We start from the raw sequence: 18,304 nt of genomic DNA, 5'->3' as shown, positions 1-18,304 counted from the left end.
TGGGTAGTGTTGCATAAAACTAAAACAAACAAACAAACAAGAAAAACCACACACACACGGCTGATTAATACATTATTAGTAATGCTATCCATTATTACATTTACTACTTTACATTTGGTGGACGTTTTTATCCAAAAGACTTACATGAGAGGGAAAATATTAAAGCCTCAGTGCAGTAGGACTTTAATAGTCTGTGGTCCCATCCTAACAATTTAAGCGCAACCAGTGAGCATAGTGCAGCACTCAGGGATCAATTCCAGCTCTATTAATCTAATTAGCATCTTTTGAGAAGGAACGAAAGCTACACAAAGGCCTCAGTCAAGTCTAATGGGATTAAACCCAAAACCTTTTTCCTTTGAGGTGAGAATGCTAAACATTAAACCAACATGCCGCACCGTATCACAAAAACAGGAGGTTCACACTGAATTTAACTGAACACATGATTTTTTTACGGCAACTCATTCCTATCAATTAAACAAATACCCAGATTACTATTATCCAGAATTTACAAAGTGTCTTTAACTTTATCTTGTGCTTTGGCAATTTGACACATCTCCACACCAAATGTCTTGCTAAACTGAGATAATGTGGAAGAAAGTCAATTATAGATAACCAATTTACAGTAACTGTGCTAAACACCTTTTAAGGTCTGAGTTTGGTTAATGATTTGAGTTCAGAACTTGCAATTATCTATCTGCCTACAGGCACTTCCATTTATAAACAGACACAAAGTTGTGGAGGCACAATGTATAAATACAGATCACCAAGTGCCCTACATAGCCCATTAGAGGGATGATTGGGCCAATCAGCCAGACAGAGCAACTTACATCTCTCATCTCATAAACCTGTTGGAAGCTGGGCTCCAGGAAGGCATGAAAGGCAGCACTGTCAAGGGAAACCACAGCCACGCAAGTTAAAAATTACACAATGAAATTAAGTTACAGGCTTTGAAAGAACATCTGAACAAATTAGACAGAAAATAAATTAAAAACATTAACCATCACTAGCATAACTGCACTTTAGGGATGGGAGATCTGCCCAAAAGATCATATGACAATCTTTTTAAGTAGAATCGTAATCCACATTCTGAATCATTATCTGCATCCCATTTTCCATCTAATTTGATTCTGAAGTTCATGTTATGCGAGTGTGGAAGTTGTGATTCATATCCTGATGCTTCTTTCGGAGCTTTGTTCACTTGCTATTCTTTGCCCACAATGCTGTCTTGTTTACAAATTGTGTCACAACCAATCACATTTTTTGCTTAGTTCATACGGGTATTTGATAGCGCTGTTATTTATTTATTCACGAGGTGCAATATGTAAGTATTTTAAATAGAAAATTCAGTTGCTGCTCTGGCTTGTCCTGCCTCCTGTTTTCCTGTCTGCAGGCAGGTCTCCCATCCCGCAGGCGGAGTGCAACTCCACCGTCTTGGACTGCAGCTGGTGACGGTGGTTCTTGTTCTTGCACAGGTGAACTTGTACGAGTCACTATGCCAAACTTGCCAAGGTGGCAAAGCAGAACAAGGACTGATGTCACCAGCTGCAGTTAGTAGGCTAACTGTTTAACAGTTAACAATAGTGTCGTTAGCAGCCATTGAATTCTTGAAATTAAATATCTAATTATATCACCTTTTGATGATCTGTACGATCAATCTGAAAAATAAATAATATGCCAAAGTAAAATTGTCCACAATTTAAGATAGTCAGATCGCCCAGCCCTACTGCACACCGAATAAGTGAATATATATAGCAATAAAATTCCTGAGACTAGCGTCATACTAGAAGAGAAATTCAAGAACCATCATATAAATGCTAAGCCTAGATCTAAAATCTGTTAAAAATCCAACCCTGTGTTGAAGGCTATCTCTCCCAGTGCATCACAGGCATCCTCCTTCTCATCAATGTAGGCATTCTCAACACTGAACCTGAGAGATGGATAAACATGTTATCAGAGGCATAGAGAGCAATCTTTTGCCCAACAGGAGTAGTAAATATGCATGCATGTTGTGAAGGAGTTTTCATACTTTAGTGTTAGGCCTGACTCGCATTCCAAAGGTTCAGGTCATAAAGTCACTGTGTTATGCAATAGTTTACCGTTTAGTTGTTATTAAGACTAAAAGTAGCCATTTGGAGACACTTTTAGCCTCTGTTGCTAGAGTAACCATGGTCTTATGGATAAGGATGTAGAACATAAAGCATAAACTTAGGGAATACTGCCTAAATCCAGTTCTAGTCAAGGGTGAGCTAAGTAGGGGAAAGGGCAAGACACATGTAATATTAATTAGGTAAGAGGATGTGACAATGATCAGGTTTGAGTGACCAATAGTCTTAAGGAAGTGTTGCAATCATGAGATACCTAGAAATATATACGACATGTCAGATCAGACATCTTGAGAAAATTGTTGTTGCACTACTCTGGTTCACTTGCTGTCATCATTTTCTCCATGGCGTGTAGAACTTACAATAAATACTTCTGCCTGAGACATCTGAACTTCTGGTGATGTTCAACTCACAAGATTTTCTTCACACATGTGCAATCCAGACTGTAAGTATTTGGATAGTTGCACTTTTTTTTTTTTTCTCTCACCAGCATAGTAATTGACTATGTTTACATTTTATGGGTAATTATGTTATTTAGTCTGGCTCACTTTAGTATAGTACTATACTGTAGAACTCAGTTTCCATTGCTGTCATGGACAACTGTTGTCCTCATGATTCAGTGGTCTAAGACACATGCTCTATGACTTCAATGTAACCTCAATGTAACCTCATCGAATAGTGTTTTTATTTTTTTCTGTTTCTCTATACTGTGTGTTGGGAACTCTGTTTGTGCACATTACTGCTGTGTTTTAAAAGTAATTTAATCCATATACGGTCCCAGTCAAAAGTTTTGACTGGTACTGAATGTCAAAAATATGTACTTGATATTTATTTCAAACCGAATGTGCTAAAGCAATAAAAGCTGAAGAACAAAAAATACGTGTGCATGTGTGAGACTCCTACCCTGCAACATCGTGGACATCCGACTCAGTGTCATCTTCTAGAAAATCATCCACATCTTTGTCTTCCTCTTTGTCATCATCATCATCCAGCAGGACAAATGTCTTGTCCTCCTCAAGGTGTGCCTGTAGAGAGACGAGGATGAAAACTGAAACACTGTATTATGTTTATATCATGGATAGTCTCTTACACTACTTTGAGGGTGCTGCATGTATATTTTATTTTTTATACCATGATGCCTTCATTAGATTTGAGGGCAAGCAGCATGACTGTTGTAATAGCAGTGAGGTAAGGAGTCAGGCAGTCAGGGCTCACTGTGGATACAGCAGAATACAGACTGTACCTAACAGAGGGAAAGAGAGGTGAAAGAAAAATGACAAAAAGTGGGGATATTTGGAATGGATTTTATTCTCTACTATTATTGCTGAAAAATCAACAAAGCAGAAAGATGGCTGCAACAAGGTACATGCAGGAAGAAAGAGATTATCTAGAATATAAATACAAAACCCCTCCTATTGATAATCGTATGCATCTTCAAATCTAAGTTACATACGTGCAGCGTCTCAGGTCAGGGTCATCAATGGTGTCATTAAGGTTGAGGCCCAGCCGGACACACTCTGCAGCAAGAGGACTGAAAACATCTTTGCCAATTGTACGGGCCAGCACAGAGAGGGTATCTGACAGCAGCAACAAAACATGAATAACCTCCATTCATTCATGCTGTTGATGTTGAGTCAGAATGCATTATTTAATTGCCTTAAGTACAAGAAAAACTAAAGAATTTCAATGACTAGATAAGTCAAGGGATAAGTCTAAAAAGGTTTGTGTTGCAAATATACTAATATCACAGCTTTTTCCTTCAGATTCAAATCTCTGGGGTTTACCTACCCAAGGACTGAGTTTGTAGAGACCTCATTTCCTCTGTGGTTGTGGTCAGGAAGCCCTTAAGGCTGTCAATAACTGGAGGGAAGTAGGGAACCAGCAGCTCTTTGGCAGCATTGGCTAATTAGACAGTGATTCACAATGGTTGACGGTTACTTCACTTTCACAATATTTTCTCTGCAAGCTTTTGTCATAGTGGGCCAAGTGTTTACAGGCTGACATTAAATCAACAACCCTACAGGGCTCTACACTTGTTAGACATGTTGAATGAAGAACTTTGGGAGCACAATGAAAAATGTATCAAAAAATGTTTTTTCTTAAAGCAAAAATGTATTTTAGCACATCTACAACAGATAATACACCAACTATAAAAAAGTACCTCACACAACTCCCAGTCAAATAATCCCAGCTATCATTTAGGAGGAGCAGAATTGTCAAGTCAATACCACAATTCAAAATGCTCGCTATCATTGTCAATGTAGTCTGTTAACTACAAAGCATCACCATAAATCAGCATCTTAATCACGATCTGCATTCTATTTCCAATCTGATTTTATTGTGAAAGTCCTGACTGGAAGTTGTGATTCATCTCTTTCCACCACTTTGACAAATTTTTCAGATGTTTGTCCACTCGCCACTGTTTTCACCCACAATGCTGTCTTCTGTTTACAAATTGTGTCACAACCAATTACACTTTTTGCTTATTTCATATGGAGTATTCATTTGAGATGCAGTCTGCAGGCAGGTCTCTCATCCTGTGGGTGAACTGTAACTCCACGGTGGACTGCAGCTGGGGATGGCGGTTTTTGTTCTGCTCAGTTGGAGAACTGGTACATGTGGAGCCCTAAAAGCTCATCAAGGACAGGCACCTAAATGAGCTCCTCTAATTGGCCAAAAGTTTTCCTATCTCTGAACAGTGCCCACCCCTGACTCAACAGATACACAAATCACTTTTGCTCCACATATTACAGAAATATGTGGTGCAAAGTGAGAGCATGCAAAACTTGTCATCTGTGAGCGAAAAAATTGCATTTGCAACTCGTAGTAGAAGATTCAAGTAGTTGTAGTTATTGACTTGTTTTTGTGCTACAAAAATATCCCAAAAAACGTATTTTCGAGAAAATATTCTACAGGTGTGCAACTCTGATTGCCTGAATTCACAACATGATTTACAGATGTGCATATTTTGTGTATGACTTCACATCATTTGATACGGGTGTATGAACGTGTTTTGCACTACATTCACTGGAGCACCTGTAGCAAAAATGCAAGCTTATGAGTTTCATAATTTTTTGTGGATTTGTGCACTTGCAATGAAGAATTTCAGAAGGTGTAACTGTTGTTTGTGGGAGAGACAAAAATCGAGTATGCAACTCCTAAAGCATTTTTTCTGTGACCTCAAATTTACTGAAACAGGTGTGTGAGCATTTTATACAACTACTAATTCCACTGTCACCTTCACCAGATGCAATTAGAGGGCTAGCTGTTTAACAGTTAACAATGGTCTGATTAGCATTGATTGAACTTAAATATCTAAATATAGCACCTTTTAATGACACGATCCTTACTATTCATGTGAAAAGGAGATCACATACCAAAGTAAGATTGTCTACCCCTACTCACACATTAGCCTGAAAAATTACATTATTTTCTTATGCAGGTCTTTGGACAAATCTTTGATCTCTTACCTATGGCACCTATGGCAGACACAGTGAGCTCTTTTATCTTGAGGTTTTCAGTGTTGTTGAGAGAAGACAACATAGTGTCCATCAGGGTGGGCAGGTACGGCTCAATATCTGATCCTATTTACAGAGAAAAAGAGAGGAAATAAAGCATGTAGGTTTGTAGTTTTTAGATTAGTTTTTTTTTTCACCCAGAGGTTCATTGGAAAGTTTGGGTTATTTTAATTAATGTCAGGAAAGTCTGTGGAAGTTTCATGTCTTCTCTTGAGGTGGGCATGATATGCAGTTTCTTCTGTGTTAGTCATTTGTAAACCTCCTTTTTTCCTTACCCAGGTTTTCCATGAAGTTCTCTAGGGCGTAAAAGGCCTTGGTGACGTGGCCAATCTTGGCCTGGTTCAAGGATGAGAGGTATCCCAACAGCAAAGGCATCAACTCAGCACAGTATTGACTTACTTCGGGCTAGAACGCAGAGGTGGAAACAGAGTGAACTAGAATGACAACGAGCAGAGCACCATGGCCAAACAATCCAACAGTTTGTCTTATGTTCTCAAGTATAGCTTTATTGATTTATTGTCTTTTTATTACCTGTTGTGTGAAATGATGACATCAGCATAATACAGTTCATACAGCTCAACAGCTGTGTGAAATGTCTCACTGCTAGGTCAAACGCTATTGTTATTATGTAATTTTATCAGTTGCATATTGAATGATGTAAGCTTTCCTAAATTGTGCCAGACGCATTGTTACTTACTATTAATAATAAGTACAGCATGGGAATGCACAGTGCTCCACCATGTGTGAGCACTGCCCCACCCTTCATACACACAGGGTCAGAGAGAGATATGCAGATGAAATTTTGCGTAGGGAATAGCGAAAATGCATAATAGACAAATTTCTTAATCAGAAACGAAGTTCATGAACGTGCAAGAGAACTTTTATGTTGCAATAACAAATAGGAAATCTATTTTCCTTATCTCTTCAGTACCGAGAGCATCGGATGGATTTTGTAGGGGAATGAAATTGTTGTGAAACAGAATGCAGCACAATCGTTTCACCTCGATTATCTTGTTTTCACAATCATTGGAAGCCAAAATTGTTATTAAAATAACGATCGATTAATCGCACAGCCCAAATACATAACTTCCTTAGAAAATTTGATGGATTCATACCTGGCCCATGTTATTTCAATGCTTTTTGTGTAATTCTACGGACAAATAATCAAACAAACAAACGAACCAACAAACAGACATGGGTGAAAACATAACCTCCTCGGTTGAGGGAACAACAGAAAACTTAAATTTTAAGTATTAAACCCAAATTACAATCATCCTTTTATTTATGTAAAACTACAGCAGGAGTTGAGACCATGTTCTGAGGCTTTTGGACCCCACTGTAGATATGTAGGATGTACTTACGTTAGTATTACTACACTAGGTAAGCAGTGTTCTGCATCTGTATGAGTACGTGCTAAAAGATTCAATATTGTACTCAGTATAAGCAATAATAACAACGACAACAACAACTGATAAATAATACATTTTCATTAAAAAAGTATAATATCAAAGTGCTATACTTTAAAAGTAATTGGATTTAAGCACAGAAATCAGCATGTGTACTATTGCATATGTTGTGATGTGTGTCCTGACTCACCTGTAAATGTTCAGAGAACTGTCCCAGGGCAAAAAGGCCCGCACAGCGCACCACTTGATTACCATCAGAAAGACTCTGGCACACTGTCTGCAGCATAGATGACAGCATCCTAACATAGATACAGACACACAGTTTAATATACTCAAATCTCTGTGATCGTTATTAATTAGCCAACAGACCATCTCTCATAGAGAATGTGTGTCCTCAAAGAAAAATAAATGAAGAGTGAAACTCAAGAGAATTTTATTTATGTCAACTGAACAGACTTGGTGCGTATGTGGTCAGCACATCCCTCAGCCAGCACAGCAAGACACATCAGACCCCCCTTCCTCTGGTAGGGGTTTTCACTGGCAAGGCAAGTCTGGATGAGGGGCATCTTAAACACAAGACACAAAGAAATACATTGTAAAAAGGCAGTATGTAAGTGTGTGCTCTTAATGATTTAAGCAGTTACTTAATCCTGCATTATGAATTTCCCTCAGTCTGTCTGTCTAACAATATTTTTAATGTTAACTTTGAATGAAATGACTCAATGTGATTAAAAAGGAACTTAAGTATTACTACTACCATTTAGTGCAACAAATCACATTCTCATTCAGATCATACATCTAGATGGCTTACAATTTGTTGGAGCAGTTTCTCTGGAGGCATATGGAGTGCCATCGTGTCAATAATCTGAAAATACAGAAACAATTGAACAAGTTCAATCTTGCTTGAAACAGCATACTGAATCAGCTGAAGTTTCTGAGAAGAAAATTTTGTCACAAAACAGGACACAACAAAAGGAAGACACAGTATATTAACAAAATTCAATAACTTCTCCCCACCTGTGCAGCACAATGTTTTGGGTTGTCATTGTCTGTGCCATCTCCACTGTCATCCTCATTGTCCTCTGGATCCTGCTCACCAGGTGGGGGAACTGCAATAAGTATGGGGAAAATCGCCTGCAGGATGGGGTTCAGCAGCTTCTGCTTCAACACCGTCTATAAAGCACAGAAGTATTTTGTTTTACTTTTTAGTGAATATAATATCAAATACTTAGCCTAATACTAACCTTTGTTTCTGGTCAAGCTAGTTAAGCCTGCAGGTAGTGAGCCAGAAAAGTATAATATAGTATATTTGTTTCTCTTTATTTTGCTTGCAATCAAAAAGTGACTTAGCACAGAAATATGTATATCCAGGACACCTAAACATTTAATTCACAATTAATTATGCCATTTATGTTCTGTCATTTAGGGCTTTTTAATTTATGTGTACCTCTGAATGCTATACAATATTCTTCTATACTAATTCCACCAATAAACAATAGCCTAGAAATTTTTATAGTGAACATTTTTCTCTAAACTCAGGTGAAGAAATTTTCCACAGAATTGAAGAAAGTTTGTTTCCCAATTTTCCAAAACAGGAACAAAAAGGTGAGTGAACCCTCTGGAAATACCTGTATTTATGTATAAATGTATCTTAAAATATGGTCTGATCTTCATCAAAGTTACAATAATGAAAACAACACATTCTGTTGTAACTAATAACAAAAATATTGCATCAAACATTCACAGTGTAGGTTGAAAAAGTATGTAAACCCCTAGGGTAACAACTTCAACAAAAGCTAATTGCAGTCAGGAGTTATCTAACCTGGAGTCCAATCAATTAAACAAGTTGAAACAAAACAATGTGTGTTAGAGCTAATTTGTCTATGAAAAAACATTTGGAGTTCGCGATTCATAAATGGCATCGCTGATGTGAACCATGCCTCGCAAAACAGAGCGCTCAGAAGACCTACAATCAAGAGTTTTGCATAAAGCTGGAAAGGGTTAAAAAGTTATCTCAATTAGTTTAGATATTCATCAGTCTACAGTCAGAATAATTGCCAATAAATGGAGATGAATACCATAAAAACTGGTAAATAAAACGCATCGTTAAAACAATTTTTTTTTTTTTTTACTTTGAGTGCGTCGTATAAACCAGTGCGTCCTTTACACCAGTAAAATGAAGAGAAAAGTTGGATCTGGATATTGCTTAATTTATTTATAGGCCTGTGGGTTGGATCCAACACAGACCCAGCAGGTGACGCTATAAACTAGAGCTTGCATGTGTCGTGGCAGTGCATAAGCCGCCAGTAGCCACACAACGATTAGGCTGAAGTCAACTACCTGTAGGTTACAGCTAGCAGTATTTACAGTGTGCGAGCCTACTGTTACAAACTCAACATGGCAAAAACAGAGAAAACTACAAGAATACGCTATACAAGCTGCACAAAAACTTCATGTTGTTGATTTTGCTGAATGCAATGGAAATTGCCATGCAGGAAGACTTTAATGTCAGCGAGAAATTGATTTGTGACTAGTGGCGTTGCAAAGATCGACTTGAGGCCATGGAAAAACAAAAAAAGAAGCTAAAAGAGGAAGAAAATGTTTGTGGCCAAGGATGGAGGATGTTGTTTCTGAGTTGATTGATGGGCAAAGACAATGTCTGATCCCCGTGCCAAAAAATATGATCTTGCATTAAAGCAATTAAGGTGTCCAGAGATTTAGGCGAGGCAAATTTCAGTGGCTGCAATAGCTGGTGTGATAGGTTTATGAAGAGAAAGGGACTGTAACTTCACAGAAGAACACACATTTTGCAAAAGATGCCAAAAGGCTATCAAGAGAAAATGAGGAAATTCCAGCACTTCATAATTAAAATGCATCAGAAGAATTCCAATTAACTCGGACAGATAGGGAACATGGATGACGTTTCCATGTGCTTTGATATGCTGCCCTATCGCACTGTTAATAAAACAGGCAAGAAAACAGTACATATTAAAAAGTCCCGACATGAGAAATCTCATTTCACTGTAGTCTTGTCATGTTGTGCAGATGGAACAAAACTGCAGCCACTGGTCATCTTCAAAAGTACAACGGTCCGCAAAGAGCACATACCAGTCGGTGTCTCTGTAGGGGTAAATGAAAAGGGCTGGATAAGAGGAGAAGGGCATGAGCAACTGGATTAAAACAGTATGGGGCAAAAGGCAGGTGCATTTTAAAGAAAAAGGTGATGCTGGTGAATGATGTATTCAGGGCTGAAAGCTATGAAAACAGACTTGGCCATCATTCCAGGCAGGATGACCTTAGTATTTTGTAGGCTCTGCACGTTGGAGTGAACAAGACTTTTTTTGTTGTGCAGTTTTTGCCTTTATTTCAGATAGGGACAGAGAGAGAATGATAGAAAAGTTGGGGAGAGAGAGAGGGGATGACATGAAGCAAAGGGCCATGGGTCGGATTTGAACCCGTGGCTGCTGCGGTAAGGACTGAGCCTAAGTGGTATATGCTCTACCAGTTGAGTGTGCACCTGAACAAGCCTTTTAAAGGCTGTGTTAGGCAGAAATGGGTGGACTGGCTTTCGGGTGATCGCTCTTTTACACCTAATGGAAACATGAAGAGACCTGAACTGGTCACTGTGTCACTGAGTGGATCAAAGAAAGTTGGGAAGACATTCCGACAGAGGTTATTGTGCAAGCATTTCTGAAGCAGGCAGGGTGTCCATGAGGTGTACCATGACTTGTATTCTTGACACTTATTACTCATTACAAACTAAAGGAAATATATAGGCAATTTATTCATAGTAACCGAGGGGTGACTTTACCTTGCTCTTCAACTTGATGAGGAAGGCTATGCAAGAGAGGGCTTTCACTCGCACAGAGTCTCTCAGTGCAGTGTCACTGCCCACCTGATACAAACACATATGTTAAGTTCTCATCGAGCTTTGAGGAACGAACATCATTTGCCAGTTCAACAGTTAAAACTCTCATGTATGGCCCATAGCTTCAGATAAACAATATTTTGTTAAGTTAAAATGAAATTCAGAACACAAAACTGGGAAGGAAATACATTATAAAGACATTCATCTCCTACCTCCAAGCAGAAGCGGACAATGTCAGCAACATGAGGGACGATGATAGACACCTCGCTCTCCATGAGCTCATTGAACACTTCCATGGCCTCACTGGCTTGGTCCTATTCAGACAAAAACAAACCCAATAATCCAACAGGTCTGATTTATCCATACACTTGACTGGCAGCAGAAAACAGCAACACTTGTCATTATATGTCTTTAACATATCACAGTTTACTTGGTCTGCTTTGATGAGGTGTTTCAGAGCAACAATCAGACTTGGGATGATAGAATGCATCTGGTTCTGTAGAGAGAAAAATGTCACATCAGACATTAAAAAGTGTAGGTTCTAGGTATTCAAATTGACCATATTTTAGATACAATTTAGGGCTAAGACTATGGTTAGGTTTATGGTAGGGACTTTCTTAACTAGCTTGCATTATGATGTATAAGAAGGTCATGCATTAACAGATCGAAATCTATCCAATCTAAGGTGGTTTGAATGTCTATATACTATTTCAAACTGTACTTGCGAGATATCAAGGGGAAAACAATAATACTACCATCTCTTCTGAGCCAGTGTATGCAGTTATGGCTGTGAGGGTTAGGATGCAGTAGTACAGGGCTGTTGGGTTTTTGTGGTCCTGCAGTATAGTACTAAACAGCTGTAGCAGCTGGCAGAAATGAGGCTTGAAGGCCTCTGGGTTGGAATCCATCACTTTATTCAGCAGCAGGAGGCCAACCTGTTAGGACAAAAGAGCATTTACATTCTTAGGATGTTATTGACAAAGACCACGTAATACAATATAACATGAGTCTGAATTGTTTGAACATCTCTAAACACCTTGTCTAAATTCCTAACTGTTCTATGAGTCCTGTACCTGTCTGTCATGAGGGTTGCTACTCTTGGTGGATTGATTGAGGAGCTGCAGTAGGGCAGGCCAGCGGTCTGGTGTCTCATGTTTAACCATCACTGCACACAGCTGGGAGAGCGAGTGCTGCACTGTGTGCCTGTAACAGAAACAGATATAGACAGGACTCCCTGCTTATTCATTCACGAGGTTTTTCAAGTATGTATAGCTACATACAGCTTGGACAAACTTTCCCAAAATGGAAAATTGTGCCGATTTTTCCCAAAATGGAAAATTGTGCCCATTTTTTCCCAAAATGGGAAAGTGTGTCCAAACTTTTGACTGGTACTGTGTGTATAAGTAATATGGGTATACATGCTTCAAGTAACATCTGTTTCATCTGTATCTTTCTCTGTGTCAGTTTAATTTAGAACAAAAAAATCAGAGAAAGTGAAGACAAAGTAAATTATTGTTATATAGAAGGAATAGCTTACTCTGTTTCCTGCATGAAGGCCTGCAACACCACCACCTTAAGGCTGTATGAGCAAAGCAATCATAATTAGAAATCATTTTCAACTTAACTTCAACTATAACAACTGGGTGTAATGTTACAATAGTGTGACATTTTTCACTGGAAAGTTATGAACAAACCTCTCTCTGTCGTTAGGGCTAATCTTCTTCCAATGTTTCTTTACTCTCAATCTCAGCATGACTGCAGCTGACTGACGAATCTAAGAGGTAATATGAGGAAAAGATTTCAGATAGTTTACATACAGTGCATCCGGAAAGTATTCACACCCCTTCACTTCCCCCACATTTTGTTATGTTACAGCCTTATTCCAAAATGGATTACATTCCTTTTTTTTCTCATCAATCTACACACAATACCCCATAATGACAAAGCGAAAAAGGTTTTTTAGAAATTCTTGCAAATTTATTAAAAATAAAAAACTGAAATATCGCATGTACATAAGTATTCACTCCCTTTGCTATGACACTCAAAAGTGAGCTCAGGTGCATCCTGTTTCCACTGATCATCCTTGAGATGTTTCTACAACTTGATTGAAGTCCACCTGTAGTAAATTCAATTGATTGGACATGATTTGGAAAGGCACACACCTGTCTATATAAGGTCCCACTGTTGACAATGGATGTCATAGCAGAAACCAAGCCATGAAGTCAAAGGAATTGTCTGTAGACCTCCAAGACAGGATTGTATCGAGGCACAGATGTGGGGAAGGGTACAAAAACATTTCTGCAGCATTGAAGGTCCCGAAGAGCAAAGTGGTCTCCATCATTCGTAAATGGAAGAAGTTTGGAACCACCAGGACTCTTCCTAGAGCTGGCCGCCCTGTCAAACTGAACAATCTGGGGGAGAAAGGCCTTGGTCAGGGAGGTGACCAAGAACCCGATGGTCACTCTGACAGAGCTCCAGCGTTCCTCTGTGGAGATGGGAGAACCTTCCAGAAGGACAACCATCTCTGCAGCACTCCACCAATCAAGCATTTTTGGTAGAGTGGCCAGACGGAAGCCTCTACTCAGTAAAAAGCACATGACAGCCCGCTTGGAGTTTGCCAGAAGGCACCTAAAGGCCTCTCAGACCATGAGAAACAAGATTCTCCGGTCTGATGAAACCAAGATTGAACTCTTTGGCCTGAATGCCAAGCGTCACGTCAGGAGGAAACCAGGCACCTCATCACCTGGCTAATACCATCCCTACGGTGAAGCATGGTGGTGGCAGCATCATGCTGTGGGGATGTTTTTCAGCGGCAGGAACTGGGAGACTAGTCACGACCGAGGGAAAGCTGACCCTAAGCACACAGCCAAGACAACGAAGGAGTGCCTTCGGGACAAGTCTGTGAATATCCTTGAGTGGCCCAGCCAGAGCCCAGACTTGAACCCGATTGAACATCTCTGGAAAGACCTGAAAATAACTGTGCAGCGACGCTCCCCATCTAACCTGACAGAGCTTGAGAGGATCTGCAGAGAAGAATGGGAGAAATACCCCAAATACAGGTGTGCCAAGCTTGTAGCTTCATACCCAAGAAGACTTGAAGCTGTAATCGCTGCCAAGGGTACCTCAACAAAGTACTGAGTAAAAGGTGTGAATATGTATGTACATGCGATATTTCCGTTTATTATTTTTAATAAATGTGCAAAAAATTCTAAAAAAAACTTTTTCGCTTCGTCATTATGGGGTATTGTGTGTAGAGTGATGAGAAAACTCACTCAACTGAGAGAAGCAGCTGAATTTTAGCTAATTAATGCTTTGGTTGTCCCATTCTCTATAATAACCTGAAGATATCTACCAAGTTTTATGATGATCGAATAAATGGTAAATGAGTTATGGCCAATATTAGCTAAGCCCTGCCCTTCGCAAAGACATTTCAGTTGATGGCAGCCATGTTTTTAGACCGATCTCATTCATTTTTAATAGAAATGTGCCTCTCAGTCACCCAAGGCTGTATACCAAATTTGGTATTGATAAAGTAAACATTTGAAAAGTTCTACTCATTTTAGTGTTTTTAATGTTATGCTACTTAGCTCAAAATCCATAATGGTAGTCGCTATTATCACAGAGCCTTTTTGTAGAGAATATTGACCTATAGCTGTGAGGTACATTTGAAGATGATGGGACTCTCGGTGTGGCAGGGGCAGCCTTTCAAATTAAAAGAAATTTTTTTGACTCTTAATTATAGTGCCACCATATAGTCGAATGTGACAATATTTTTGGTGAAGCATTTACACACCATTTGGAGTTATGATACCAATTTTCTCTCAATTTGCTCTTTGCAGATTGATCATCAATCAATAGGGTACTTCATATTGTCATTAATACTCGCCTCCAGAACATGTACAAATTTTGGTGAAAATCTTTTCAACTGATTTTGAGATAAGTATTTTTGGCATTTTGGCCCCCTAGAGGTCCTGTCCAGAAGATATGGACCAAGATCATGATGATCGGACCAATGTTTAATGGGTTATGGCCAAGATTATATATATTGGGCGTGGCCTTTTGAAAATGACTTTTTTGCCTTAATTACAGTTCCACCATGTACCTGATTGCGTTCATACTTCTTGGCCCAGTAGCGCACATCATTTCCAGTTATGTGGCCAAGTTTTGTATTTCTCATTCATACCAGCTCATGGCAATTTGAGCCACAGCAGAAGACAAACAATACTAATAAACCTGAGCAAAAACAAAAGGGCTCTACCCCTTCAGGGTTAGAACCCTAATAAAACACTCCAAGTCTAGTGTATGGAGATATTTTGCATTTGAAGCAGATCATCAGGGACAAGTTATAGGCGAACAAAAGCCAGTATGCAAATCTGTCCTTCAAGTGAAAGGAAGAAACACCCCAGACTAATCTAAGCAGCACAAAGACAGGCATCTGGATCTGTACACAGAATTCAGAGCAAGTGAGTTTCAGTTGTTAACTTTATAATAACATATTGTCATAATGTCTTGAAACATTACCATTATTGTTTTTGATTTCTGGTATCTGTTGTAGCAACGCTCCACACACAACAATCACAAAGGCTTATGTTATCCTGTTTAGGCTAATATAGCGACAGCTCATGACGTGAGCTGCGTACTCACAACATCAGTAAGCTACAGTCAAAACCATTCAGTCTGTCAAAAATATAATACTGACAGTTTAACTGATTTTGTCACACCACTGGGGTGTCACCAGGTTAGCCAATTTAAGCTTGCACACTGACTATATGGAGGTGTGTGTGTATATGTGTGAGCACACTGTGTGTGCAGCAGCCTCTGTTTTATTATTATTATTTTTTCTTGTGGTATCCAATTTGGTATTGAGAAGCATGGAATTCTGTTGGTAATAGTACCCAGTACCACATTAATGGTATTGTGACATCCCTACTAGGGTTGTGATGATGGACGATGATATTGATGATCGACGACCATTAGAACCATCGATGATTGCTCATGCTATTGCAAATGTCAAGCCGATATCTGACTAAGGATGGGTACCGTGCCCCGGTATTGAACGGGCCTCGGGGATACATTACTCAAGACCGCAGTATGAAAAAGCGCCGACCTTAATGGCTCTGCTATCAATACTTAAGTTGCCTTTTTTTTGTTTTATTTTTTCTCTGGTAGATAAACCTTATCTTGCACATTTATTTCACTAACTCCGTCAAATATCCATCTATGTATGATATATTTTCACTATTCTCACAGAAGACGAGAGATCTGTCTCTCTCTCTTTGCCTGCCTGCTGTTTGTGAGCAGAGGGCAGGGGAGCGGGGCTATTGTTTCAGTGACACATACACACACCAGACAGTGTCTTCCTCAAAAAGCGTCGACAAGAGTACTGTTAAAGTACTGGATCGATAAGCAGTATCAGTAAGAGTAGTAGTATCGTTAAAATCATTAAGATACCAATCCCTATATCTGACTTGTTTTCCCATTTATGTAATAACTTATTATTAGTAGTATTAAATTAATACTAAGTTTTAAGTTGCCTGCCACAATTCAACATACACTCCCCTCCAAAAGTATTGGAACAGTGAGGCCAATTCCTTTATTTTTGCTGCAGACTGAAAACATTTGGGTTTGACATCAAAAGATGAATATGAGACAAGAGATCAACATTTCAACTTTTATTTCCAGGTATTTACATCTTGGCTAGACACACGAAAATTGGTATCATAACTCCAAATGGTGTGTAAATGCTTTACAAAAAATATGATCCTGTTTAGCCATATGGTGGCACTATAATTATGAGTCAAAATTGTAAAGAATTTGAAAGGCTGCCCCCGCCACACCAAGAGTCCCATCATTTTCAAATGGGCCTCACAGCTACAGGTCAATATTCTCTACAAAAAGGCTCTGTGATAATAGCGACTACCATTATGAATTTTGAGCTATGTAGCATAACATTAAATTTTTTTTTAAATTAATAGAACTTCTCGAATGTTTACTTTATCAATACCAAATTTGGTATACAGCTTTGGGTGACTGAGAGGCACATTTATATTACAAATGAGCTTGATTGGTCGAAAAAACATGCCCGCCATGGATCGAAATGTCTTTGCAAAGGGCGAGGCTTAGTTAATAGTGGTCATAACTTATTAATCATTTGTCCGATCATAAAACTTGGTGGATATCTTCAGGTTGTCGCTGAAAAGGGTCGGCATAAGCCGCTCCACCACTACCAGCTTACCATTGGCCGCATTTCGATCTCACGTCTCCTCGCAAAACTCCAGAGGAGACAGGACCATGGACCTGCTGAATGTTAATGTTAGAGAGGCCTGGCTACCCCTTACATAACTTTTTATACATTTGCATAAGTATATTTTTCCACTTCACTCACTATGTACCATTTTATTGTAGTTTTTACTTTTTTCTCTTCCTCTTTCTTGTGTGTTCTGCAATTGTAACAAATCAATTTCTTTGCAGGGATCAATAGCTTTTATCTTTTTGACAAACAGACAAGAGCTGAGACCCATCACTCTCTTTCTCTCTCATACACACTGGAAATTATATTTGGATCCCATGGGATAAATAAATTCACACACTTCTCTCTCATACACACAATACCTGTGGATTTTGGGAGCCACTCATGACAGCACACAGCGCTGGAATAATGGCTGGGTCTTCGAAAGCCCGTTTCAGCTGGGCTGTTGCCTAAGAAGGACAAGAAAGATCTTACTTAGTTCGACTGACTGCCACATATACATTATTGTAGAATCACAGGGCAGAAATACATTTAAACGTGAAGCCAAAATATTCCCAGCCCAAGCTTTAATTTTCCCTTTTCTCAATGAAGTCACTTCACTGACAGTAAGCGGCTAACGTAAGAAAATCGGTCCTATATGCCATGACCAATGTTCTGACAGTTTGTTAATCATACGTTCCACGTTAACTTAGCTGATTACCTAGCTTAATTCGACAACAGTTAGCTTTAACGGTCGATTTTCAAATTTGTCATCTGAATTACAAATTACTGCGAACGTGAACAAAGTTAATGTGGCATCACCTGCTGAATAACTGCATTGTCGGGCTGTGTAAGCTGTAAAAGAATTTTCTCAAGTTCCGCTGGCATCTCGATAGCTCAGAGGTATCAGCTTCTGGTAACGTTAATATTCCTAATAAACTTAGACAGACTAGTTGTCCTTTCGCGGTGTAGGTACTAGCGATGTCCCCGTGGACAGGTTCAATCGCTAGCTATCGAGTTAGCCGTGAAAATTCACTTCGAAATTGTCGGATATTTATTTTTAGTTATCGAACCTAGGAGCCGAATACTAACAGGTTCGACTTCCGTCTGATCTGTTAACGGTTCAACTGCCTGCACGTGGGACGGAACCGGACAGTTCTTCTTCTTCGTCTTCTACTACT

General features: G+C 39.2%; 1 protein-coding gene across 3 annotated transcripts in view; it reads right to left on the bottom strand.

Moving 5' to 3' along the window:
• The window catches only part of ipo4 (importin 4), a 34,613-nt gene extending 16,309 nt beyond the window's left edge, over positions 1-18,304 (bottom strand). The window contains exons 1-21 of one of the 3 annotated variants that reach the window (XR_008826093.1): positions 17,946-18,304; positions 17,507-17,593; positions 12,589-12,668; positions 12,432-12,473; positions 11,968-12,097; positions 11,650-11,829; positions 11,325-11,390; positions 11,107-11,208; positions 10,838-10,921; positions 8,044-8,199; positions 7,838-7,891; positions 7,483-7,592; positions 7,217-7,325; positions 5,896-6,025; positions 5,573-5,686; positions 3,891-4,004; positions 3,556-3,679; positions 3,234-3,345; positions 3,006-3,127; positions 1,850-1,927; positions 828-885 (exon numbers count right to left, since the gene is read on the bottom strand). Coding sequence is in view for 2 of the 3 variants with exons in the window: in XM_056364039.1 (XP_056220014.1) it covers positions 828-885; positions 1,850-1,927; positions 3,006-3,127; positions 3,234-3,345; positions 3,556-3,679; positions 3,891-4,004; positions 5,573-5,686; positions 5,896-6,025; positions 7,217-7,325; positions 7,483-7,592; positions 7,838-7,891; positions 8,044-8,199; positions 10,838-10,921; positions 11,107-11,208; positions 11,325-11,390; positions 11,650-11,829; positions 11,968-12,097; positions 12,432-12,473; positions 12,589-12,668; positions 17,507-17,593; positions 17,946-18,011 (2,118 nt within the window). In the remaining variant the exon portion in view is untranslated. The remainder of the gene's footprint in view (positions 1-827; positions 886-1,849; positions 1,928-3,005; positions 3,128-3,233; positions 3,346-3,555; positions 3,680-3,890; positions 4,005-5,572; positions 5,687-5,895; positions 6,026-7,216; positions 7,326-7,482; positions 7,593-7,837; positions 7,892-8,043; positions 8,200-10,837; positions 10,922-11,106; positions 11,209-11,324; positions 11,391-11,649; positions 11,830-11,967; positions 12,098-12,431; positions 12,474-12,588; positions 12,669-17,506; positions 17,594-17,945) is intronic. The other 2 variants (XM_056364039.1, XM_056364040.1) reach the window with 2 other exon arrangements.

The sequence above is a fragment of the Seriola aureovittata genome, chromosome 20, assembly GCF_021018895.1.
Source record: "Seriola aureovittata isolate HTS-2021-v1 ecotype China chromosome 20, ASM2101889v1, whole genome shotgun sequence".
NCBI classification, from domain to species: Eukaryota; Metazoa; Chordata; class Actinopteri; order Carangiformes; family Carangidae; genus Seriola; species Seriola aureovittata.
Note: the sequence above shows the minus strand (reverse complement) of the source record. Positions and strands in the feature narration are given on the sequence as shown.